This window comes from Xenopus tropicalis, chromosome 1 (genome assembly GCF_000004195.4).
Source record: "Xenopus tropicalis strain Nigerian chromosome 1, UCB_Xtro_10.0, whole genome shotgun sequence".
Lineage (NCBI taxonomy): Eukaryota > Metazoa > Chordata > Amphibia > Anura > Pipidae > Xenopus > Xenopus tropicalis.
The window spans coordinates 108550699-108578678 of NC_030677.2; the positions used below are offsets into that span (position 1 = coordinate 108550699).

At 38.2% G+C, this 27980-nt stretch overlaps 1 protein-coding gene and 1 long non-coding RNA gene across 7 annotated transcripts in view; one reads left to right on the forward strand and one right to left on the reverse strand.

Moving 5' to 3' along the window:
- Positions 1-3168: 3168 nt before the first annotated feature.
- Positions 3169-27980, reverse strand: part of palm2 (paralemmin 2) — a 170661-nt gene continuing 145849 nt past the window's right edge. For 3 of the 6 annotated variants that reach the window (XM_031896809.1, XM_031896819.1, XM_031896817.1), the window contains 4 exons: positions 15838-18220; positions 10370-10548; positions 8059-8097; positions 5817-6930 (listed from right to left, as the gene is read on the reverse strand). In XM_031896809.1, coding sequence (XP_031752669.1) covers positions 6838-6930; positions 8059-8097; positions 10370-10548; positions 15838-18220 — 2694 coding nt within the window. In that variant the 3' untranslated portion in view covers positions 5817-6837. 6 annotated transcript variants of the gene reach the window in all.
- LOC105945455 overlaps positions 19758-27980 on the forward strand; it is a 151821-nt gene continuing 143598 nt past the window's right edge. The window contains exons 1-2 of the long non-coding RNA XR_001169022.3: positions 19758-19855; positions 22451-22560. This is a non-coding gene — a long non-coding RNA (uncharacterized LOC105945455). The remainder of the gene's footprint in view (positions 19856-22450; positions 22561-27980) is intronic.

Sequence of the window (27980 nt, forward strand, 5' to 3'; positions counted from 1 at the left end):
ACCTGGGTCAACAGATGCAACCAAAGAGGAAGACCCTCCCCTTTGCTAAGCACTATATTAGGACTTTTATAAGGACTTTTATTTTACTGCTTTTTATGTCTGGGGGACAGGTCCCCTTTAAAGGAGAAAGAAAGGTAAAAACTAAGTAAGCTTTATCAGAAAGGTCTATGTAAATACAGCCCTAAGCACTCACAGAAACGCTGCACTGAGTTCTCTGTAAAAAGATTAGTTGTGTCTGTTTTCCTGTGTCAGGGACATGCAGCTTTCAGCTCTCTCCTCTCTGCTGCTCCCCCCTCCCTCAAAGAACTCACTCCCCCCCCAATAGGAATGTGGATCTGAGCCAATCAGCAGTAAGCTGACTCATAGTCTTAACTAACTGAGCATGTTCACTTGGTCTGGGTGTCTGTGCAGTGTGAGTGAGGCATTATGGGAACTTTCTTTACACAGCTCAGTGTTTTTTCTTCCTGTTTGGCTTCTGATCATCTGAACAGGGGAAATATGGGGAGACTTAAGAGCACTATTGAGAGAACTGAAGGTATGCAGCTTGAGATTAACTCTTTACTAGCCTTTCCTTCTCCTTTAATGAGGTTAACGGTTATCGCTACTTCTTATGAGATCCTAGAATTGATAAAATTGGACCTGTGTGCGCTTTTAACTCTATGGTTTTGAACTTGAACCCTATGTTAATCACATGGACTTTGCTACAATACAACATTACAATATGTGCTCGCTGCTTTATAGCTGATGTTGTTACTTTTCTACAATGTAATATCACTTCATGTTCTAGCCACCTTCTAGCAAATGGTATAACATATACCTACAGCTGCCTCAATTTTATAAATAGGTTACATACAGTATTTGCTTCCTTGCCAATAGTCTTGGTATACTCCTAACCTTATGGCCTACACCTGTGCCCAATCTTCCCTGGATATCTTTTTCCTTTCTCTTATGTTGTATTTTCTTATGTTCCCTCTACTGATAATGTTTTCTTCTTTTTTCTGATGCTTCACCTTGCCGTTATACTGCCATGTGCTCGGTCCCACAATGTGCTTAACTACACCTGTCAACCCTGTATTAGAAATGTAATTAACTCAGTTACCCTTTTTTCTTTCTGGTCTCACACTAAGCATATGGGCATTTAATAGCTGCATGAGTCCACATTTGTTTATCTGTATTTTAAGCTCCTAAGATGTGCTGGGGTTCTTTTGTGCCCTCCAGAGGCAAAGTTGTATTTATAATCCCATATAGCAATGCTGTTCACATTTTTTTTTATTTGCAATGGAACAACAATAAATAAATGATTAAATATTGGGGGCAATTTTTCAAATGAAAGAGAACTGAAAGGCGCAAACGCGCGCTTATCAGGGCTCACTTACTAAGCATCCTGGGGAATGCTGTTTTCAAGTCCATCACCAGAGATTCCAATGTTCCTGTGTCTACCGTATGCAATCAAGAAGTCTGAGGCCCATGGCAGTGTAGTCAATCTCCATGAATGTGGAGACAAGTGAAAAATTGATTCCACAGTTTCAACATGATCTGTTGCCAACTCAATGAAAGGGGCCTCTATAAAAGGGGACTCAAAAAGTCCCTACTGCTCATAGAACACTGGACTTGAAATGAACATTCTTTTGTCAATGTCCTGTGGACAGATGCAACAGCAGATTTTCCATTGTTTAAAAGGAAAAAATAAAGTACTCCAAGACAAGCACACCATCTATCCAGTCAAACATAGAGTTGATTTGCTGATGTTTTGTGGTTGTTTTGCTGCCTTTAGAACGGAGTGCCTTGAGTGTTTGTATTTCATGAAATCAGGAGATAAACAAACATTTTTGAAATCCAATGTTGAACCCAGTGTCAGAGGGTTGCCACAGATCATGGGGCTTCTAGCAGGACAATAACCTAAAGCACAAAAAATACCCAGGCATGGTTAAAAGACAAAATGCTGAACTGCTGTTAAGTGGCCAACAATGAGTCCATTATTAAATTCCACTGAACATTTGTGGAGGGATCTGCAAATTGCAGTTGGGTGAAGAACGTCTAGGACAAGTAGACAGTGCCCTAACCTCAAAATCCACATCACCCGTAAATATGTGCATAGCATGGGCCCTTACACTCATGTTATGGGTAATGCCGTGTTATAAAGTGAGAACAGTGGGTACTGATCATCTTTACACTATACAGTGATAATTCAATAGACAAGGGACCCTTGGAATGTTATACAATGCAACAAAAAACATTGCAAAAAATTGCAAAACACTTGCTATAAATCAGCCAGGTACTCTAATAAATAGTCCTGAAAAGTATTCCACTTGCAACACTCCAAATTGTATAGAACATTTTATTGGCTCATAATATGGGGAGAAATGGGTAGTTTTTTAAACCAACCATAGCCCTTTGTGAAGGCTTAAGGTTGGCCCAGAACATTGCCATTTTTCATATGTAATTATCAAGTAAAACATTCTATGGATTTTTGGCAATTTGGAGTCGTAGAATTATTTGGCACTCTATATAGTGAGAGCAGCGTGTATTGGAATAACCATCATATAATTCAGAACCCATAAGGATTGTTTTGCCAAATATGGATCCATGCTGCTTAGTTACCATCAAGTACAAGGTACTGTTTTATTATTACAGAGAATAAGGAAATCATTTTTAAAAATGTGAATTATATGCTGATAATGGACTCTATGGGACATGGCCTCACAGTATTTGAAAACTACTGGATAATGGGTTTCTGGGTAACAGATTCCATACTTGTACTTCAGTTCTACAGGGTTACACTTTTGAAATAGTTGCATTATATATATAGAAGGCATTTGTTTATTAAAATGCCTTGTACTTTCATTTAGCAGGTCTTCTTGAATATATTTTCCCATTTTCAACATGTGCATTTTGGTAGCGTGAATAACAATAATAACTATTCAACCAGGAAATGCTACTTGCTCTTTGTTTAAAGGAGGTCAGTAGAGCTGATGCCAACATTGCATGGTACTGCATTTAAGTATTACTTTGTCTCCTGTATCCCACCTTCTGTCTAAAATGATTAATTATGAATCATTTGTAGTTATTAGCACCATTGCTGATAGAATTGCTACATTTCAATACTTTCTTGTGTTTCCCCATGACTAAAAAAACGATCATTTAAAAGAAAACTCTCAAGGACACAAATCAGGATTGTGTTTTAATGAGAAAATAATTATATAATCGCATTGTATGCCTCACAGTCACTATAAAACAAAAGCTGGATAACATGTAAGTGGTTAACATATACATAAAGCCAAGCAAAATGCAACTGGTTTGTATGCCATTAAAACATAGCCACCATTTTTTTTTACTTAATCTGAATTAAAGGAACACCGACGGAAGGATTTACTTTTACATAGTGTAACTGCCAAAGACACATTCGGTAGTTTGGTGGGAAGCCCTTTTTGTTTCCCTCTCACTTGGTGAGACAGAAGGGGAACATGGATAAGTTTTTCTAATTTCTTCTTCCACAATATGCAAAAGCAAATGCATCAACCTGTATGTTACATACAACACTCAGTAATTCTAGTATTAATGTTCCTTTAAAGCAGGGATGTCAACTGTGTGACCCTACGGCATTTCAGCTTGAGAGCCCCAAGTTAGACCTCAGTGCTTTTCAGCCATCAAATAGATAACTGGTTTATTGCTTTGCAACACAAGAAAAAGAAATAATTGGCAGCTTGCTGCAAAACACTTTTTTAATATATATCTATATATTTATATATTTTTTGCAATCAGTAAGTAGCTTCAAAAACAAGAGTATCTTTTTTATTTTTTTTGGTATCGCACACTGTTTAAGCCAGTCTTCCTGCAGGAAGTTATACAGAATTGCTACAGCCAGCAAGCAATTGCACTGCAGTAGTGTTTCTGGACTCCGTATATATATATATAATATCTGCTATTAAAATAAGTGAACTAGTTAACAAGGTATACTTTTTTTTCTAATGTGTGTTTTTGTTGTGTATTCATGGAGCAGAAATTGTTATAAGCAGTGCCATCTATAAGGCAGAACTGCAGCCAGCACTGCTGTCCATGGTTAACATAGGAGAGAATGAACACTGAGTTGGAGATATGACTAAGCATGAGAAGATCTTTCTGCAATATTGAGGTCCTCTGTATTTTTCATCTGCATCCAGCTACAGGGGCCCAACCTATGCAAAACCACAACTGCCAGCTGAAGTTTGTAAGGGGGTAATCGATGCTGTAGTTCAGCAAGTGTTGCTATTTGGACATAAAGTAACACCTTTCCCGAATAGCAATAGCCAATAACAATGACAGCAATTGTTATTTGCTTATATTTTAAACAGTGTAAGGAAATTGTATAAAATAGTGAAATTGTTTAATAGTCTTTAGATGGCTTCTGGACAATTAAATAGGGAACGCTCTATAATGTATTCCAATGGTCATTCACAATTGCTGTGCTTTTTAAAGGATAATACAAATAAAGCAACTGCTTGTTTGTGCCATAATATGTCAGTAACTCTGTTCAAGAGGCCCTCATGCACTGGCAGAAGGAATGTAACCAAATAATACTGAGAAGTCAATAACACTGTTTTATGTATACACAAGATGGATTTCTAATACTTACTTCTGGTGCAATGTATGAGTAAATGCTTTTGACCTGTTATAAACAATTTCTACTCCAGAAATAACATAGGCTAAGTCTATTGCTTTAAATTATATGCTTTTGAGACCTGTTATAAACAATTTCTACTCCAGAAATAACATAGGCTAAGTCTATTGCTTTAAATTATATGCTATATACTATTATGATGTAAAAACACAAGAATAAATATCATGTCAGTTTCCCACAATCTCTTGCTATCTTTGCATGTGTGGCCTGTGCAAATACTTTTTGGGTAGCTTCAAAATACAACAGCATGCACTGTGCTAATGCCATAGACATCCCTCTCCAAACAGAAAAAACAGTATGAGGCAGCCACACATTTTGGGAGGATGCTAAGCAAGGGAAAGGGAAAACCCCCCACAAATGTCACTTTTATGCACAGTCTTTTGCACTACGACCACCAGCAAATCGTCCATTTATAACAGCCGCTCCCAAACATTACGGTAGGATAATCCCAGTAGTTCAGATATGGAGTCAGGATGTTTCATATGTTTCTGTTTCTCAGCAAATATAAGTTATTTAGAAAAGGGACATGAGCAGATCAGCACACAATATGATTGGCCTCCCTTAGGGCAGCCGTGTGTATTAGGCCAAGTTATATTCTAAGCAGAAAATCAGGGCTAGAGGGCTTTGTGCATAATTCCAGCTTCAGGTCAGGAAGAGCTGAACCACAGGTACAAACCTATGGTAGCACAACATTTATTAGTTAACACATACAAATGTATCTTGGGGGTTAAAATGTATGACTGCACCCCTTACTAATCTAAATAAGCCCAAATGTATTATATTAAATGCAATTCCTTTATGAATACCCACTAGATGCTAATCTTGTCTAAGGAGATATTGTAACTGGGGTGCTATGGAACTAATCATTCAGCTGTTCTTTATAGCATATGGGATTACTATGGAAAATCAATAACAAATAACGGCCCTATGGTGACAGGCAGCTGCCAAACTACTGCATGTCCTAACATTACAAGGACTCCCTGGCTTCCTCTTCGGTTTCACTACCATTAGCTGCAATGATGTAGTGCTTACCCTAAGCATAGGCAGGAGTTATATTCTAATTTACTGCTATTTAGCTTCTTGAGATCACCTCACCCCACTACTACAAAGATCCTCAACCCTAATGAGCCGTCATTTCACCTCCCACTGCTACATTTCCACTTCATATCCACAATCCCTTGCACACACGCAGTTGTAACCCACCATGCAACATTACTGTTCATGTACAGTATACCTATATCTAGAAAGGCAAATACTGTATTAGAAAAAAAATAAAAATCCCACATGTTAGCAGACTATTTGCTGAATAAACCTTTAAAATGCTCCTTTAACTTTAGGACCAAGTAGTAGCAGGTAGATTGCATGAATTCCATAAGTATCTGTGCTTTAAAACTTTGCCACATGGGATTTTACCAAGCACCCCAGTGCAAAAGGCTGCAAAATGAGAAAGGCAATGCTTTGTTAACCCTTTCATCCCTGAGAGCCACAAATGTGCCAGAGAATGAATACAGATGATGATTGTGGGGTTGTGCTTTTGGTAAGTAAATGCATATGCTAATGCCTGCCTAAATGACATTGGATACCAGATAGTATCCTTTTCACAATGTTTTGGAGTTCTTTATAGAAATATATTAAAGCAATAATGGTTTTTTAGAAAACTTTCCGCAAAATAATGCAATTTAAAAAGCATTTATGTCCTCCCATAACAATCTTTAACAAAATCTAGAAAAAACAAGCTCAACACTTTTGAATGCAGGAAGACAAGGCTGCAGACAAATGAAAATGGCCCATGTTTTTTTCCCAAGGGAAAGAAGGTGTATTCCAACTACCGATAAGTTGCAGTCATTGATATTAAAATCTGTGTTAGGGCTGTATCCTTCTAACAAAGCAATACAAGCTGCATATTCTGGAAGGAAGCAATTGCACTGTGTATGTTTGGCTTTGAGCACCATCCATGCTGTGCCCTGATTTAGTAGCAGGGTTGCTTCTTCTGCACACCACTTTCCATTTCCTGAGAGTCCACTTCATCCTGCCATCTCCAGGCCTCCATATCTCTAAGCGCAGTCTGCATTATGTCTATATGCATTGCAGAGGTTGCTTCATGTTTAATAAATATATGATTATCTGTTGGGTTTTTTTTTTTGGTTTTGGTTATTTCAACTGCAAAACAAAACAAGTCCTTATTCATCATCTTCTCGGTTGGCATATATTCCTGCTTCCCATTTTAGAGCAAGCGCACTCTTTCTGCGATTCACTCTCACTGCATCAAGTACCTGAAATATTGAAGAAACAAGATTATTTCCCATAAGGTGAGGGAGCTTCTCCCATCTACTCCCCAACATGGATTCCACATGCTAACTGCTTGCAGCAGAAGTGCAATGGATTCCAATTCATCAGTTTGTGTCAATTACTACAAAAAGACAATATTACAAAAGACAATAAATATGGAACGTTATTCTGGGCTCTTTAGTGCTTAGGAAGGTAACAATTTACTATAGTTGAAAAGTCATTGTGTCTTCAGAATGACCATGAAATAGTAGTTACCAGCCTTCGTTACAGGCAAAATGTCAGACGCCATATTCAGTAGTCTGCAGATACAGCTAAGAATGTTATTCTTAAGTTAAAATAGACTCTAAAAATAAATATGACTAGAAATGCCATATTTTATATACTAAGCTGATTGCACCAGCCTAAAGGTTCAGCATTTCTATAGTAGTAATAATTCAGGCCTTTAAATTTGTCACAGGAGCTTCCCATCTTGGATTTTTTTAAAAGTGTCAATGACACTCACATGCTCAGTGAGCTCTAAGTAGCTATTGAGAAGCTATTCTTAGGGGTTGTCGCAAATTATCAAGCAGAAAATAAGGTTTGTGTGTCATGGAAGCTGATGCTACAGGGTTGATAATTAAATTCTGATGTTAATCATGCTGGTGTCAGTGCTGCAATGCACTAATAATTGATATTATTTACTAATCAGTCTTATACTGTGACATTTATATTCTATATATACAGTATATTGTGAGTTGGCCCCTAAGCTCAGTAATTGACAGCAGCACAGAGCATGTGCAAGGGCCGTGGGTGGCTTGGACTGGTACAAAAGCCCAAAACATAATATACAACATTTCTAGCCTACTTCTTTAGTTAAATTTGTCTTCTCCTTTAATTTAATTAATTGATTGTAACAAATAATATACACTTACATGTGTGTGTATGAATGCAGTGATCACTACAATGAAAGCAGACAACTGTTGATGGTGACATTTGCCCTTGCTATTCTTCACAATTATCTTAATACATCACTACTGAAGTCTGATCTAGCATAGGATGGATGAACGCACAAAACACAAGAACATGGGCAGGCTATGCATGCGGCCCAGTGGAAACATGCAGTTTGCAGGTACCTCATAAGTAATTCTGTTAGAGAGCAATTTACAGGTGTACTGGTAAGAAAGAAAAGGGAAAGAAGAGAATTAGTGAACTAAGCAGACACATAGTAGATATAAGACAGATATAGTGAAAGGAACTAATACAGAGACATTTTTGACTCTCCAGAAGTGGTGGGCCAAGTTAAACTGTGCCCAAGGCCCTCAATTGCACCACTCTGCCCCCCTATGTGACGAGCACACACTGAATGTCAGAGCTGTGCACCCCCCCCACACACACTCACACTCATCACTACAGATGCACAAAATAGCCAGCGCTCATTCTGACAATCTTCTGCCAGTGCTCAGGGTCAACCAGGGACCAAACTAGGGGGAAACAGACAATCAGAAGAAGTATGTGCGTAGCCCCCTGCCACCTCTTCTGCTTGATCCTAGTTCTAGATCTCAAGCTATTTGAGCTGCTTTCCAGGTTTTTGACCTACAGTGCAACTGAATGGGTATAAACTTGACATTGCTGGCCCAACATCCTCTTTGCCAGACAGGGATGGGAAGTACTGGCAAAGTTTCTGTCAAAAATTACTGTGGCGTCAAATCATATGCCACAGAAATGATAACAATGTATTAATATATAAGGATTTTTTACTGTGAGGGCTGTGAAGTTGTGGAATTCTCTCCCTGAACCAGTCATACTGGCTGATACATTAGTTAGCTTCAAGAAGGGGTTGGATGGCTTTTTAGAAAGTGAGGAAATACAGGGTTATGGGAGATAGCTCTTAGTACAAAGCTGATCCTAAGACTCATCTGATTGTCCGATTGCCTTGAAGTCAGGAAGGAATTGTTCCCCCTCTGCAGCAAATTAGAGAGGCTTTACATGAGGTTTTTTGCCTTCCTCTGGATCAACTAGCAGTTAGGCAGGTTATATATAGGCATTATGGTTGAACTTAATGGACACGTGTCTTTTTTCAACCTAACTTACTATGTTATTATGTATCATAACCCAATGAAATGTTCCCAGACATATGCAACTTTCCAATATACATTCATTAAAATGTTCCCTCGTATGTGTAAATGTACTTGCAACAGAAAGCTGTATTTGCATGTCCCATTTTGCACTGCTGCGTTTGACTCTTGAAATAACATAGCAAAATTCAACTCTCCTCTAGCCAATGCCTTGGCTCCTGCTATAACCTATTAAACCACTGAAACTGTTATAAAGAATGTATATTTTAAACAATGGTTACAATAACAATATCTTTTTTCTTGTGCTTGAAAAACATTTTTGTTGAGGGGTGGAATTTCCCTATAGGAATGTGTTTCATTTTCTACCTCCAGCTCTAAAACATTATGTTTTATGAAGATCAGCTGCCCTGTTAGTGCTGGCTTCCAGTCCCAACAGTTTAGGTTATATGACAGCAAGCTGATGAGCCAACTGAACTCTCACTCAGGTTAAAAGGAAGGGAAATGTGTGTCCCTGATGTGACTTTGGAGAAACTGGTTGAGTAATAGAGATGCTTGTGATGATGAGACATTTTAGTGTTTTTTCTTTAGGGGATTTCTGGTTAGTGTTGTGTCATTTTAAAAATTTTTAGCAACTTCTTTCATTTTCACTTTGCTTCAAGAGGATATTCAAAGTAAAAAAAAACAGCTAGATGTGATTTAATAAAAATATGTTTGTAGTTTAAGCAGGTATGGGCCAAGCCGACCAGGCACCCTAGGCAACCAGGTCGGCCACTTCACCCGGTGACCCTGCACCTCCCCCCCCCCCGCGTGTGCTTTGGCGCTGCGATGGGTCATCACCCCCACAACGTAATGACAAGTGGCAGGGGCAATGACAAAGGAGCGCGGACAAACGAGTATCATTTTAAAGGGGCTCTTAACCCCCAAAAATTAATTGGTGTAAGCTTATTTAGTGTGGTCCTCTTCACACTTTTACAATTTACATAAATTATCAATTTTAAGTTTTTTCTCTTGCAAAAGTGGACTGGCAGCCTATAGGAAGTTCTGTTTCTCAGTACCCCTGTTTTTTATGGAGGCAAAACTTGCCTTCAAGCTGGGATGTCAAAAGTAAGCACCTGCTTTGAGGCCACTGGGAGAAACATCCAAAGGCTTTGGTGAGCAACAAGTTGTTTGTGAGCCACTGGTTGGGGATCACTGACCTGAAGGCTCACACAATTTGCTATTTGCTAGCAAAATAGTATCATTGTCTTGGAACAGACTTACTGAGAAATAGGTGCTACAATATAAGGCTTATATAGGTTCCCAAAGACCACACTGGGGATCAGAATATGGTTACTATTAAAGCCAGTGATAGAAATGAAGATCTACTTACACTGGAATCATCCATTCGGTCTCGTCTTTTGGTTTTGTGAGCTTCATAATCATCCATCAGTGTCTCCATTAGATTTTTAGGACGCTGGGACCCAGCTTCTTCTTCTAATAAAAGGTCGGGTTGCACTGGAAAAGATTCTCCCCTGGGTGAAGATGGATTCCTAAGTTTTTCTATTTTTCCTAAGGAAAACACACACACATACTGTATTAGTACCCTTTGATCTGTCTGTTTGGGGAGTTTTCTCTCGTAATAAGTTACATGTTAATAATGCATTGGATAACCATGATTATTCAAGTGGTCCCAGTGCTCAGATTTAAGCACTCCAATATCTGTTGCGAAGTCCGTTGTACAGTATTCAGTATGTACTGTAAATAGCTTACTGTAAATAGTTCACCAGAAAAACAGAATACATAGTTCTACAGTAACAGAAGTGCACATTTTATTTCAGTGTTTCCAAGCTGCCTATAAATTCTTTTCATTTAAGATTATTTCAATTTACCTGGTATGCAGTGAGGGACATTTTACACTCTGTTTACACTTTACATTTGTTTGGTTACTTAATCTTTTAGTCTGCAGGTCGGTTAGATCAGAGAAGATGTTCACTCTGAATTTAAGTTTAATGTAGGAAAACTGACAGTTTTCTACATAAGGTCTCCTATGGCTACAAGCAAGCAAGTCAGCTAAGGCCTTCACTGGGTAGCACAGAATGTAGGATTCATTGAAAAATGAGTGCCTGTATTTGGAGGTACATTCTGTTTGAATGTGGAGGCCTGTCTGTAGCAGATTGTTGCATCAAGTAGGGCAATGCTGGGTGAGTAAAGGTTGTTACACAACAATCCACTCATTGGGCCAGATAGCAGAAGAAGGCATTCATTACATTACATTAACATTTATTTATAAAGCGCCAACATATTCCGCAGCGCTGTACAATAAGTGGGTTACATACATTGGACATACAGAGTAACATATAAAGCAATCAATAACCGATACAAGAGGTGAAGAGGGCCCTGCCCAAAAGAGCTTACAATCTACATTCATTGCCCAAGTTGTTGGACAAACTGGACTGACTGGAATGTTTCACCTTAGGATCACATTTAGCCAGTAAGAAGCACTTGCTTCAAAATGCACCCATTGCCATGGTCAGTAAGATTTTTTCCTTAGCCCAAGAGATATTGGAAAGGCCAGACTATTTTGATCCCATACATGGGATTTCTTATTTTCCAATACCTGTGTATGGACACTTCACCTATAGCCACACTGCTTAGGTGTACTAGAAGTATTTTAGACCATGCACAAAAGAAAATGGCAGAAATAATAACACGGAAAACATTATGACAGAACTATAAATTTGGAAAACATTATCACAGAACTATAAATTGACCACTAGGGGCTGCTCTAAATCAAAAAGAGAATTTTTCATCTTGGTCATATTGCACATTCTACTATCTAGTTTATCTGGTCATTCATATAATATAAGTATCAACAACTAGAAAATATTTTTTATAAATCAAAAACATTTGTTTGCACTAACTAGCTTGATCAGATTTGTACAGAAACCCCTCCACTTTTTAAATACACAGCTAATATCCATTATTTCAGCATAACTTAGAGCCAGTTTCTATAACTGTGTGCTGGATATGGATACCGCTTACCTTTTCCTAGTACACACCTTGTCACAAAGCCTTAAAGAAAAAGCAAAGGCTTATTCACTGGGGGTACCAATTCAAAATGTTAGTATGTTGGGCATGAACTCTAACTTTTACCACTGATAAATATGCTTCTAAAAACCCCATAGGAATTGATAGAAAGTGGGTGAATCTTTATGTGATGAGCTCTAATCTCACATTTTGATATATCTGGTCCTAAAATTCTCTCCACGATAATAAATATACATCCACGTGTCATTACTCAGCATCCACATGTCATATGTGGGAAAGACTTGCTCTGTGATTTAGGAACTGTATTCAAGATGGCCTGAATAGCAAGTATGTAAGAACCATCGGTTCCCTGTGGCCCGAAGCAAGTAAATTATTTTTCTGTGACTAGTGCACTAGAGTCCAAGGAGCACAGATTATTTTTCTCCAGAGAAGTGGAATTGGTGCAGTCAGGGCCGCCATCAGGGGGGCACAGGGGGTACAGCTGTCCCGGGCCCGGACGATTTTAACTTTAACTTTAAATCGATTCCAGGCCCTGTCATTGGTGGTCAGCGGGTGATCCTATTGGTCGCGTCCCGTGCGTACATACGTCAGTACGCACGGGGCGCAACCTTATAAAAGGGCCTGGCTTCTTTCGGCACTCAGAAACGCCGATGTGTCATACAGGAAGGGCCTTGCCTGAGGAGCGCGAAGCCGCCACCGCCGACGACCAACAAGACGCTGGCTACCAATGTACTGGGGGAAGGGGGGCACAGCTGGCTACCAATGTACTGGGGGAAGGGGGGCAAACCTGGCTACCAATGTACTGGGGGAAGGGGGGCACAGCTGGCTACCAATGTACTGGGGCAAAGCTGGCTACCAATGTACTGGGGGAAGGGGGGCAAAGCTGGCTACCAATGTACTGGGGGAAAGGGGCAAAGCTGGCTACCAATGTACTGGGGGAAGGGGGGCAAAGCTGGCTACCAATGTACTGGGGCAAGGGGGGCAAAGCTGGCTACCAATATACTGGGGGGGGGGGCACTGCTGGATACCAAAGTATTAGGGGGGCCCTGCTGGCTACCAATGTCTCATATCTGTGAGTCCTTTGTACTGGTGGGAGGGGGGCCCAGAATTTTTTTTTGTGAGGGGCCCCGTGATTTCTGATGGCGGCCCTGGGTGCAGTAGAGTGGCACAAGGAGAGCAACCTGGCCCATATTCAGCTTTAGTTTTTCCACTGTTTACTAAAGGCAGCTAACATGTTGTATAGACAATGTCTTGCACATGTTCTATTATGTATAAAAAAACATCTACATACAAATATGGGAGAGCTATATCATGGGATTTTAAACTGAATGAAATTGGTTCAAGCTATTGAGATTTAGGGGCCCATATAATAACATTTGTATTTTGTTTTACGAATCATATTTTTTAGCTCTAAAAATGATTTGTTTTCATGGTTTCAAAAACCACTAAATACAGAATGTTGATAAATGGGCCTCTCTCCGCCATGTCTCTAATTACTCATGACAACACAATGTATAAACATAGAAATATATGTTTTGTCATGTCACAGAGTTACAGTCCAGGCTTGAGTATATATGACAGTGGCCATAACAACTCTTTGCACACAGATGACAGACCTACCAATATGGTGAAGAAAGCTACTGAGTTGTGTTTTTGCAATCAGAGATTTTGGACTGTTTTCATAAAATGGAAATCTGGCATAAAAAGGTTTATTTGTTCATTAGGTGTTTTCATATTTATGATTTAGACAACATAAATTCCTTACTGTTCAAAAATGAAAATGACCAAGAGCCAAAAAAAAAAGCAAAGAAACTGCAGTGTATGAATCTGAAATATGTTGGTAATTGATACAAGCCTTACCGGAATATTCCAGATCTCCAGAATGGTATGCAGGGAAGAGATTTCATTTTATTGCCTGAATCTGTAAGCTATCCGTGGTCTGAGCCAGAGCTCAGTATGCTTATAGGGGTGGGCTTTTATTGTGGGCCACTCTTACTCCCTATACATTATGCTCTGTTTCTTTCTCAGGAATGTAAAGAATGAAGAGGCCTGTTAGTGTCTTCTGGCTCAAACCAAAGTTTCATGTTTTATAAAACAATATAAATGTTATACATTTTTTCTTGATAAGTTAAACAAGTTCTTGCCTTGTTTTACATATAAGTAAAAAGTATACAATTGATATTGCTTCAAAATTCCCACATCTGAGGAATGCTGTGATTAAAAGTAAAGCATTGAACACATTCCACCTTAATAAAATGACAAAATGGCCACAACAGGCCACTGTTTTATTGGAGTCTGTTACTTGGGATTAAAGTGGTTGCTATGATAAAAAGAAATTCTATTTGCAATATTGTACATTTTCCTAAACCATACCAGTATATATGGTCTGTTTGTATGAACGCTTCTTTTTTTATTACCGTACTTTGGGATGGACTGTGGTGTAGCCCAAGGGGCATTTCATTTATATACATACAGTATAGGACAGGGTTAAATAATATATAGCAACATCACAAAATGTTCCCAACATTTTCATTAATAGAGCATATTTTGCACAAGAATAATCCATTCATGCCCTTTTCTGCTACTGACAGCATAGGCTTATTTATATTATATCATCATTCTAATATAAATGGACCAAGAAACATTTGGTATAATGGGAAAAACATATATAATGCTTGACAGCACTGCACTGCATAATGTATTACTCAATATACACTTATTAAACAGACAAACCCAGACTATTGGGGGTTTTAATTTTGATTACATGAATATTAGTATGGGGTAGAATGATTCATATAATGTTGATTGGAAAAGCTTTGACTGAAGAGCACATTTGTGAACTCTGTTCTAGTGATCTAATTTGTTTGTAATTTCTAACAGATGGTATGGACCCAGCTGGGAAAAGAATTACTCTGGTTAGATCCAGTTACTGGCCCTGCAGATTGAAATCAGTAGCCACTATGCAACACTGCAACTCACAATATAGGTTCATAGACCAGTGTATGGCATATTTAACGAAGAGTGATCCATCTGCGTAATCAACATAAAGCTTTGACAATAAATAGTGTCCTGTTTGAAGAAAATATGTTTTTCCTGTTAATTTGATCACAATCACATGAATAGCTTTTGCGTGTTTTATTTTGTTAACTACAAGTATTCCCTAAAAAGGCAAAGGAAACTAAAATCATGTGCTATCCATATGCTGTTATACAACATCAGCACATACTATAAAGATAATGTGCACGTTTATATTCTCTGCACATAATTTACCAGAGCTGAAGCTTCAGTAAATTTGGCTTTTGCATGAAGCCACCAAAATTTTCCTTTCCAACTACATTTTAGAGCGGTTTATTAAGAGCAAAGGTTCCTATAGGTAGTAGGTAGGTGGCATTCTGAGAAGAGTGGAGTGGATTTGTACCTGTGAGAAGAGGTAAAGCAGCCCAGTTCATTGAAAAAGAACCAATTTACCTGGGGGCCTAAATTTTGCTTAAAGCCTATGTTCCCAAAACTGGTCTGCTAGGTTTGCCCAGCCTGAAGGCTACTGATATGGCTTTAACTGCATTATAATGGAAAAGGACCCAGACTATAATATTTTAAAATTGTTGGTAGAAGAAATATGTTTGATTAGTTAGCCTATGGTCACTGCCATTTAACACTACTCATATAACAGCTTTGGGAAGTAAAAGCTGCTTGGGGCATAAGTTAGTAATAAAATATTGGAAACATTTTATTTACAGATTAGCGTGACATACAAAAAAAAGGAAAAAAAGAAGAAGCTGGGGCATAATGTACACAATGTAGAACACTTACCAGGTGCAGTTTTGTAGGAGACAGTTCGAGTTGGCAGAACAGGTGCACTCTTGTTGGATGGGCTATGCTGACTTTGAAAGCTCTGCCTTTCTCTCTGTTTCTTCAACTCTTGCTCTCGCTCCTGAGCAGCTCTGATCTCTTCTTCAATCATTGATAATGTTTTTTGCTTCTTTGACCTTAGTTTAAATGGGCCAACTGAAATCTCTGTCTCCTGTGTTGCCAGTATTGAAGCAGTGCTTCTCAACTCAGCAGCTTGGGAGTACTTACTGAAGTAGCTTTCTTGCTTATTTTCTTCAGTAGAATTTTGCTCAGTGAGTGAAAGACTTTTTGGAGGTAAAGGATTGTCTTGCTTTGGCTGAAAGTCTTCAGACTCAAAGGTCTTTGGTATTGTTAGAGGCTTTGTTTTTTGCACTGGAGAGGAAACCTGTGGAGGCTCAAATACTTCAGTGTGATCTCTTCTTGGGCTAACTGGTGGTGAGGAATAACTGAGAATCTCACTTTTCTCTGTTAAATGCTCACTGTCATCAAGAAAATGACTCTTGTCTAAATTGTCAGAGTGTGTACAGTCTTTGAACCCAGCTTTCTCTGCTAATGCTTGCTGAATTACATTCTGAACCAAAATACCTGCATGATAATCTAATGGATCTAAATGATCATCAATATCATGCAGCATGGAAGATGGTGAATAAAATCCTTGATCAGACTTAGAGCCTTCTTCCAGTGTGTATTCAGTTACAGTGTCATTAACTGGTGTTTGGGGCTGAGATAAGTCACCAAGGGAATAATCATGTTGAACACTCATGGTTTCGTTAGACGCTCCACTGTCGCTGATATTGTCCATACTAAAGTCATTTGAAAGTGTTTCCATAACTGTAGTATCCTGAGACTTTACAGACAGGTCATCCAAACCAGAGTCCTGCTCTTCAGGTAGAAAGGATACAGAGACAGATTTGCCAAAACGGTCTGATAGGTCGTTATCATCGTCCTTTAAAACAGTAAAGTTTGCTGTAGCACATACAAATTCCTCTGCAGATCTCTTGGATACTTTTTCATTTTGCAAGTCTATGTCAGCTGAAGGCTCAGCAGAAACTTCTGCCATAAGTCTCTGATTAATTACTGATTGATCCTCAGAAATACAGTTAACTCTCTCAGCTTTTACAAATGGTGTTTCGTCTTGGACACTCTGAACACATGGTACTGATGAATTTGTCACTGTAATACATGAATAAGATTTGCTGGCCTCACTTGATTTATAAAAAGGCTTTACAGTAAAAAGGTTTGCACTAACTGATCTCTTTGGTGGGATCTTGAAGTTGGGCTGATTTGTATTCTCCATGTTCAAAAATTGTTTTCTTGCAGCTAAAAAGTCAATTTGCTCTGTGACAATGTCTTCCTTTTTAACAGCAGTAGGTTCTGAAAGTATAGGGGGAAAATGATGAACTTTTACTGCTGGAGGCGAACCTCCTTGATGCTGCTGCTTTTGTTTACGCTCTTTGTATTTCAGATGTGATTCTAACTGATCTAAATCTAACTGTTCCTCTATTGTCTTTTCTTGTGGGGGATTCCACCACTTTGTTGTTATACCAGGGTTCTTTTTCATGGCTTGACTTTTAATAAGTTCAAGTCTTTCCTTTTCCAACTCCTGCACCTCTTCTGATGGTCTGATTTTTCTCACCCTAATGTGTTCTTTTTCATTGAAATCGTCAAATAATTTTGATGGCTTTTTTTCTTCATGGAATGTACGCAACTCAAATTTTGCCTCTTTTTTAATAACTTTTGGTAAAATTTCTCCATCCTTGGATGACCTCCTTGAACTGTTAGAGGAATTTGGACTTGCTGGATATGTATACCCATCAACAAGTTCATCTTTATTTTCACTTTGAGAATGCCCATTGATTTTAATAGGATCTAAAACTTCACTGGGCTCTGTGATTTCTACCAGAGGAGTTTGTTTGGGTTCTTCTGCTATCACTTCTGTTACAATGGAAGCAGAGGAAGCTGTAACACAAACATATGAACTGGAGTCCCCAACTGTTGTGCAAAGTTCAGGAGATGGTGATCCATTTAAAGTATTATCAGTAGAAGTATCACAACAATTTGCTTCCAAAACATCATCTAAATACTGGATCTCTTTAGCAACATCACTGTCAATTGACTCATGTCTGTTCTTAAGTCCGTTCTGGTTTGCAACAGCAGCAAGGAAAACAGACTGATCATCTGCTGAATCGTCTTGGTTTATTAGTATGATTCCTTTGTGCTCTGATACAGGAACTTCGACCTCCATTGTTTCCTTGCTTATCACAAATTTAGCAGGGTCTGAAAAATTGGCACTATTTGGATCTTTCTCCTTCAAGTTGAGATCATCCTCTGGGGTTTGTGGTTTCTAGAAGACACAAAACCAAAAGGATGTCAAGGTAAAACACAAAACAGACTGATTCAGACAAAGTTCCTAATTACATTCCCAGTAGTAATTTATAGTAGTAAATTTACAACATATGTTTACACTTCTGAATTCAAATCACATCCTACTTTATAAAAAAAATCTGTGATACGTGTTTCTATGTTAAGACTTCACATTCTTTGTTGATTGAATTAGTCTAAGATTACATATTATTTTAATTTGTACAAACCATGAATGTGTTGACATAACTAGCCAAAGGGCATCACTAACTGTTAGTTAGCTTTGTGTGGTTTAGCCCATTTCCCCCCATGTTTAATAAATAATTGATTTTCTATTCTATTCATTTAAGAATTTTTGGGGCAGGATGTTGGAAAATTCTTAACATTCCTTCGGAGTCCCCCAGGCAATAACATATGACCTGCCATATGAGCATGGTTCTTAGAAATCACAATATAAGATTTTACCATTGTTTTGTCTACATCTCTGTCCTAGTATAACTGGAGAGCTCTTACTCTCAGCTGTAAAATGATACCTTATGTATTTACTTTAACCAGTAAAACACGGTACAAAAGTAGGAGCTGTATTTTAATACAATGTATAAAACCTGCTGTTCCAAGGCTATTTCAGTTTCAGGCATCACCAAATACTTAATTTTGCTGGGAATCACATGTCACTACTTAACAAGTGTATAGTCTCCTGCTTCAAACACACTAACTTCACAATATCACATTTAGCACCCCTTAGTGCCCTTGCACTTATATCTTGGGTAAATGAGCTCTATTATTACTGGTCAAGAAAGTTAGCAAAGCCTTTCGTACATTTAAAAAGTTGTACATTTAATAACATTTGAAAAAGTTGATATCATCACAATTCCAACAACAACAACAAATAACCTTTTTTTTATTTTCACTCTATACTTTACATGGCAAAATGAATCTTTAGCTGGTATCTGGGTGCCCTGGGTGCACTTTAAAACCCAGTTGGTGGGATTTTGCTTTTTGGAATTTTAAGAAAATGGAAATGTTATGAGCAGAACTGTTTCCTTTTCCTTCCCAGGATACTTTTAGGTATTCTAAAAATAATTCTAATCTATTATCATGGCTTATAAATTAGAGCATTTGCTCTAGAATTATTAAGGACAAAGGTAAATTAAAAAAGTGTTGAAGCATGTGTCTCACATTTTTATGAGAAAGGTATTTTTATACAGCTGTGATTAAAAGTAAGGGTCTGCCATTTCTAGAAAAGATTTGCTTCCCAGCAAAATATGAAGAGTGATATCACCACTGAATGTTAAAAGGGAACAATCATGAAAAATGTTTTTATAATACCGAAAATATAAAGTCTAGACAAACATTTTGAGAATTTATAGCTTTTAGAAATTTTAAAAGTTACAAAGTTATGGCTAATTATTGAAGCAGCCCCCCATCCCCCACCCTCCAGAATCTCTGGCTCCCTGGTCTGCAGTAATGTGTGAGTGACAGAGCAGAGTGAAAGCTGATTTGCTGTGGCATGTCATGAGGCCACACCCCTAAACAGCAAACATGTGCAGAGGGACAGTAAAGGAATGGAGCCAGGCTGGGCTTGGGTGCTGACGAAGCTGCATTTGTACATATAACGGTAATACAGCTTATTGTTTATATCCACTTATACACAGCAGTTGCATTTGGGTTTGTGCTGCCCACCAGCAGGCTTGGATCGGCTGCCAGTCACCCTCCTGCAATTTACACCTGCAGATACAAATCTTACTTCAATAGCCAGATACAGGTGTAGCAAGAGTGTATAAAAGAGACTTACTCCATACCAGTGACAGTGACACATAAATTGCAGCAATATTACAGACTTCTGCACAGGCAACTGTGTGTGCACAGGCACATAGATTCCTGTATGTTGGATTCACAGACACCTCTCTATGTCTCTCAGTCAGAGCTCTCCTGCACACTGACTAGCCAGGCTTTCAGGCTTATTGATTGGGCAGTGAGTCTAATCAGGCCCACCTGGTCAGTGTGTAGCATTTACTCTGCTATAGCCAGTCCATATATTCTTAAGAAATGGCTATATATTTTGCTATCGATCAGCTTGCATACATATAAAGAATGACTCAGTGTTATTGCACAAACAGTTGCACAAGTTACTGTTCCAACTTCCCTTGAAATTGTGTCTTTATTATGCACTTAATTGACTGTTAATATGAGCAATTGGTTACTTGTTTATTTATGAACCCAACAGTCCATAGGGTTTTAAAGAAAATAGATCCCTATTTTTGCCTACAATGATCAAGTAATAGCCAAAATTCTCCATGAGTTGTGATTACATCAGCCAGCTCCTTGCCACATGGAAATGTGCATGTTGGTTTAAAGGGGGTGGGGACTGGTATAAATATTTTACTTTCCAGATGTCCCAATAGTACTGGGGAAAATGCAGACAGAAATACAGACAAGTAAAGCTCCTGACATGCTACATATAAAGCTGCAGTTAGAGGACTATAGTTCAGAGCTTTACAGAGATTCATTATTAACATCAGTCTCTGTCCAACAAAGTTTGCCATAATAACAGAGAACACAAAATGGCGCCTGCCTGCTTGCTGTGAAAACACATTAAATATTTTATATGGTGTAAATAAAAGTTATTTTGCTCAACTCATATAATAGAAAAGGATTTGGAATTATGTTTTAGGATGACAGGTCCACTTTAAAAAAAGCTTTATTTGATTATAAATATCATGCTTTATGGAAACAAATGCTGGTCGTTTGAAAAAAAAAAAATTAAAGTGAAACTACAGACCCAAAGAGAACAGTAGACAAAATCCTGATAGATTGAAATCTACAGGGTAAACTGTTTTTGCAGCCTTATTCTGACAATAGATTATGTTACTCCTTGCACCCCCTCCCATCAGATTGGGGGTCAGTAATTAGCGTATGCAAACTAACTGCTATTTTGCTACAGCACATGCTCATTTGATGTAGGATGCATTATGATGACCACATTAAGAGAATAGTCTTATCAGTGGCAAAAACATGAGCTAGAAATAGGGCTCCATGCAGCTGCAGAAATAAATCAAGGTATTCTATTTTACAAATATAGTGGTACAAGTTAAGCAGTGAAAACATTTGTAAGGCGGAAGAGGGAAGTGAAAGCTGTCCTTGGACTTGAAGGCATTTTTTTATGTTTGGGCATATTGGTTTCGTTATGATAACACTAATTCACATGCCCATCTTGGCACCATGGACAAAAACAAGTGTTAGTTTCTATATAATGACATTATGACTTAGAATGAATTTACATTTTAGTTTGCAGTTATACAAAAATGTGGGTTATAAGTAAAAAATATCTTATAATAGCTGCAAATATGTGTCTTCATAGGGTATCCGTGTAAACAATTTCGCATAGCAAAAACCCAATGAGATCATTAATATTGTGCAATATACATGATTCAACCCTCAGCTAAAGATTTTTGTGTGCAGTGACAGGTGTTAAATCCTCTTGTCACTGCACTAGGTCAGGAATCCACCCTGTGTGTGAAGTGACATGAGGATTGAATACTTATAACTGCATACATTATCAGAGCCATGCCAGCATTTTCTCTGCCTGTGTTTCTCTGTGTGACAGTAGCCTAAGGGGCATATTTATCACTTATAGAACACTGGGCCTGGAATAATCAATGCCAGAAAAAACGACTTCCGCAATCAGATTTCTTTTGGAAAAAAAAAGAATGCAATAAATATGCCCCTTAGTGTTGCTCTGGTCAAAATATTTGTTCTGTTGTCCCTTTGAGCAATGTTATTAATTAATTAATATTAATATCCTCCCTTCCCAAGTTGTTTTAAGGAACTGGGTTGGGGTTGACCACGAGTGTGGCTGGGATGTGGTAGGTGGGGTCAAATGCACCCAGTTCCTGTTCAGCCTGGGTTGGTGTTTCTGATGATTCAGAACTGAATTACTGCCCATATATGTTTGATTTCTATTCATAGTAATAGTAGAAGTGCCACAAATGACACATTGCAATACATACATTTAATGAAATTTGAATTCCTAAACTTTAGGGTATGACATCCCCCTTAATCACCTCCTACAGTTGCTAGGGTAAATGAGTGTGTAACCGGGTGGTCTTGTAGGACTGGGCTTGGGATCACAAACAATATGTTGTAATGATGATATATTTAGCAAAGTGCCTGCATTCTAACCACTTTCCCTCCATGTCCATTTCTTTCACAGGAGCATCTGCTCTGCATCCTGCAACTGGCAGTACTTTAGAACAACACATGGCAAACACCCAGCATCTGGATAACAGCAGCACAATGTAAGTCCTCTGAAATGGGGAAAAGGTAAGATAACAAAGTCTGGCTTATGGAGCAGCTAAAAGTTAAGGGCTCTGGCACACAAGGAGATTTGTCGCCGGCGATATTTAAAAGAGTGATTTGGCGACAAGACGAGCGACAAGACGCCAATGCTAAATCAATGGAAATTGCCAGCATCAAAACATTCGAGGCTACTTCAAATCGCCTGCTATTTCAAATCGCACACAGACCCTTTTCTGAGCGACTTGAGTAAACATGAGGGTGGTTAACTGTTGAGTGTACCATGGGTAGCAGATCACCTGGAGCTCAACTCGCATGAGATCTCTTCGTGGGTATTGTCGTGGCGACTTGTCGCCAAAGCACCAGGGGGAAAAAACGCAGGCGACAAATCTCCTCATGTGCCAGAGCCCTAAAGCTAAGAGTTAAAGGAAAATTATACCTTCAGAATGAATACTTCAAACTGCAGAAAGTTTATATTAAGCCGCCTATTAAAGAATTTTGCCAAACTGGAATATATATATCAGTAAATATTACACTTTTACATCTTTTCCCTTCAGCCACCATTTTGCATGGTCTGTGTGCTCTCTCAGAGATCACCTGAAAGAAAATAATAGAGCTCTAACTGTAACAGGAGGTACACAAACCCAGTGTGCTTTTATACATGTGGCCCCCAACTACATCACCTATGGAAGCCAGGTAGAGAGGAATACAACCTTAATGGGGACTGACTATAATGGGCAGGTAAAAAGCAACACAAACCCAATGCGCTTCACCACAGATGGACATAATTATTTTATTTACAAAATCCAGATAGAGGGAAAACAACCCTCCCCTTTCTATACAGAGGGAACCATTTATATCATCTACAGAAGCCAGGTACTGAAGAACACATACCCAATGTTTATATATCAAAGGCTTAAATCATCTATGGAAGCCACAAAGTTGTTCTTTTGGCTGATGCATTAAAAGATGGCATACAACATTTCCATTGGCTGGATAATGTTCCAAAGAAGATGAAAAAGAAAGATTCTGGGGCTGATTTACTAACACAGGGGCTTTGTTTTTTAAAATTTGTAGCAGTCTTTTTATACCTAACTGATTATTGGTTGCTATTGGCAACTGCAATTAAGCACCTATTTTAGTAAATTAGCCCTTTTAAGTTTTGAGTATGTTTTCTGCTAATTGTGCCATCTCACCCAGAAAACATATGGAGTTACAGGTAATTAAAACTGTAGATTTTCCATCATTTAACTGTGATGTAAATAATACCAGTGACTGCCAATGCTAATAACCAGTGGAATATTTGTCACAGTAATGTTGCATGGACCGTTTTTTATTTTCTATAATAATACTTTATTTGCACTTTTACCAATGTAATCCTCTAGCAAATAGCATGATAACATATGCTCTTTCTATCCTGCCCAAAGTTAGCCGTACAAGATTAGTCAATCCCAAAAGAGTGGAGTAGGGATCCAGAGAGTCAATGCAATGCCATATAGAAGTACCTGTTTCCATATGTTTTCTTCAACCTTTACAGTCCATTTAACCACTGTGTAATGATGTTCAATGATATTTTGAGTTTTCCTAAAAACAGTTGGCTTGCAGTCAGTGCCTTTGGCATATCCCATATGATGAATCTGCTGCACTGCAAGAATCCTTCTTGGTACACAAGCAAATGATCCACTGACTTTTGTTTAAAAAGTAAATATAAAGGGTAATTTACAAAGACTCAGGAGAGAAGTACAAGAGCACTAAGTGGTACAAGGATGTGCACCTTAACACTCAAGCTTAGAGAACTTTTGTCCAGTGTCTGGCTACACGCAGCACCTTGAGTTGGTTAAAAAATCTGGCACAAAATGCAGAAAGCAGCATTGTCAGGTGCAGGCCACAAGACAGGAAGTACTGGGCCCCATTGTGCTAATTATCTGCTGCTGGTTAGTAGCAGTTGAGGGGATATGCATATCCCCCCTCCTTCCCTCATGAATACAGTGCTGCCAAGCTAAGGTATTCAGAAGGGGAAAGCAGGTCGCTTTACTCCAAAACATGCAGCAATTTATTGGCAGAGTGCAAAAACATTGAGAATTTTTGCACTTTGCCCCACTTTGCCCCCCACCTTCCATATTGTAAATGACCCCTTAAAGTTTTGTGTTATCTTTTTAGTTTTTTTTTTTAAATCTTTAATTTTTTTTCTTTTCTATAAAGCTATGGGCACTGATACTATTTACAACCACCCTTATTTTAGGGCACAAACTACCTGGTACTGCACTTTAGCCCCAATTAAAAACAGTCCCTCAGCACCATGGAACTTTAGTTACATTACCAAAAACAGTAGCTGATAAAGTAGAATTTGAGTCAGACACCAGTAGACCTATGTGCAATAACAGTCTTCAGTGTGTACAATCCAGTCAACACCCAAAAGTTTTGATATAGGTTTGGTAAATAATATATATATATATATATATATATATATATATATATATATATATATATATATATATATATATATATATAATCAGTGACTTGCACATATTAACAAACACTAGTTTATTGCTGAACTTGTCTTCCAGTGACAGATTTACTAACATGCATTATACAGAAATACATTGCGAAACCAAGAGATAATTTTGTATCACAGTGACTGGGCGTGAACAACCAGACAAAAATGTAGAGGTCTCTGAGAGGGGTGGTGATAAAGGCTGGGGCCCCAGATTAATACTTTACCTAGGCCGCATGTAGCTTTTAACCAGCTCTTCATATGGCTAGGTGATTAAAATTAGTCGTTTTTTCATTTTTTTACTTTAAAATATCAGTTTATTTGCCAGTAGCATACAGTTTCTCAGAGTATTTCTTTGCCTCAGTGGAATACAGGTAAAACGTGCAAGTGACATCTAGAATAACCTAAACCTGACATAAAAAATGACACATACCTCATTACTCAAGTCATGTACCTCATTTTCTGTTAGATTTGCACTGTAAAGATATGTTGCAGGTTTTACCCAACATAGAACTTCTATGTTCTCTGTTTCCCTCCTACATATAAATACCCTGTATTTAGTCTTTAGAGACTGCCAATATAACCTACTCATTAAAAACACATTTGCATTTTTTAGCTCTGAAAATATGCCCACCCCATACAATGTTAATTGCTTCTTAATGAGCTATTGAAGCTAGAACCCATGCGGGACAAGGATCCCATTATAAAATTACATGACAATTATTAGACTATGGCAGTATTTCACTGCAGATCTTCTAATGTAGGGTAAAGCAACAGAAAACCAAACTATAAGGAAAGCAAGCTACAAATGATAGTGACATTATTGTGAGTGCTAAAAAAAAACAAGGCAAAAAAATAAAAGAAAGAAAAATTAAATCCTCACCATCTATTGGTTTTGTGGTCAGTGACCCTAGCAACTAAAAATCTTTTTCAGCTGCAGGTTTAAAATATGCAGAACAGGTAAAAAAAAGCTAATAAAAAATAATTATTATTAACACATATTTATAGTGACATCATATTACATAGCACCATCTATCAGATACTAAAAGTTAATTTAAAGGTGAACTTCCCCTTTAATGAACTTCCCCTTTAATAGTACAATTCAGAAACATTTGGGCTAAACTGATTTATATATTGACGTGATTTTGCTAAAAATAGCTGCATCTACATGATTAGCACATTTGAACTATGTGTCTGCTCTTCCTTTTCTGTATATAAAATGTGAGTACAAATAAATGTATATATAGCAATAATTTTTTTAAAAAGTGGAGAGATAATTTAACAATGCCCAAATGTTACAGTATGTATATGATCTATAATGTTACTCTATGTTTACTGTGATCTACTGAAATTGTGCAGGGACTGAGTTCCTATTACACAACATCAGATGTCATTTCGTTTGTATGTATATTATTGGCTTGGATTTTATTAATTTGTCCAGCTGCAGCTTCTGTGTTGCTTCCGAATATGGAAGAAAAGTTGAAAGAGTGCCTGGACGTCTTACTAATGCCTGCCAGTGTTACAGTTCATTGACCCAAGTTTCAACTTTATGCTGGTTCAGAAGCTGATCAAGAAATTGTACAGAAATCTAAATCTGTGTAGGGTCAAAAGGAAAACATTTGACTTTGTCAGATAGGGAAAAATAACTGTACAAACAACTGTATGCAGTTAAATATCTTGACATTGCAAATATTAAATGTGCTATCTGCTGTAACAGAGTGCTCTGAGAGGCAGAAAAGTCCCAAACGTGCCCATATGCTTTAGTGACTGGTTTAAGGACAGATTTAGCTACAGTATCACTGTACAGCTCATATGCTCACTGTGCCCTGTCCTGAGCACAAATGACTAGCATTACAATGCCTTTCCAACACAGAGAGGGGGGTCAGTTAGACAATGAAGCAGCAGTGAGATAACACAATTCTAACACAAAAAGCAAAGAAGCAAAGCTTACCTAGGATTTTATTTTTCAGTTTCTGGACTGTTTCTCCTTCCCGACAAAATCCTTCTTTGCTACATTTCCCAGTCAAAATTCCATCTCTGCCTTGCAAAAGAGTGATGTCACAGGGATGGGGGGCTGGGATACACAAAAAGAGGACAGCCCTGCCTTCAAGTCAGTTTATACAATGAAACCCTTCTAAAACTAAAGGGAAAAAAAAAGCACTGTGTTGGGCGGAGATGGTAAAGGAAATTCAGGCCCCTTCTTAACATATCACAAGATTAGCTTGTTGACTGAGGCTGGGTGACAGTTTCTGCCTGTTTCAGACACGTTTTCATTACAGGCTGTGAGTAAGGGGCTTTGCTAAGCTCAGCCGAAGGCAGATGTGAACTTTAGAATGGAAAGCCCCGCACAGACTGAAATTTACATCATGGAGTAAAGGGGTGGGGGGCCAGGAGGGAGGATGTGAATGAAAATCGCCTATTGTGAGAACTGAATTTAGGAAGGATATTTAACTTCTATGACAGGGTGACAATCCATTGTATAAAATAGATGGCTTTATCATTTGCAACAGAATTTTGTATTCTTATGTGCTTTTGGTGACAGCCTAATTCAGTATGTGGAAAGAAAAACAGCACAGTTGTTTGTCTGAGCTGCTTTCTTTTTTGTTTATTGCCAGGATCATCCAGGGGGGAAGAATCACAGAAGTGAAACTCTAAGAAACATCTCATGCTCGGTGCTCACCCTTTTGTTATGATATTTATAAATACCACTGTAGCTTGCCTTAAGGTTGTAGTCACGTAGGGTTATTTTTAGATACTGGTGTGGGATCCATTATCCGGAAACCCATCAGGAATCTCTGAATCACGGGAAGACAATCTCCAATAGAGGCAATTTTAATGAAATCATTTCAAAATTTTAACACATATTTTCTTTTTTCTCTGTTATAATAAAACAGTACCTTGTACTGGATCCTGACTATAATATGATTAGTTCTTATTGGAGACAAAAATCCTA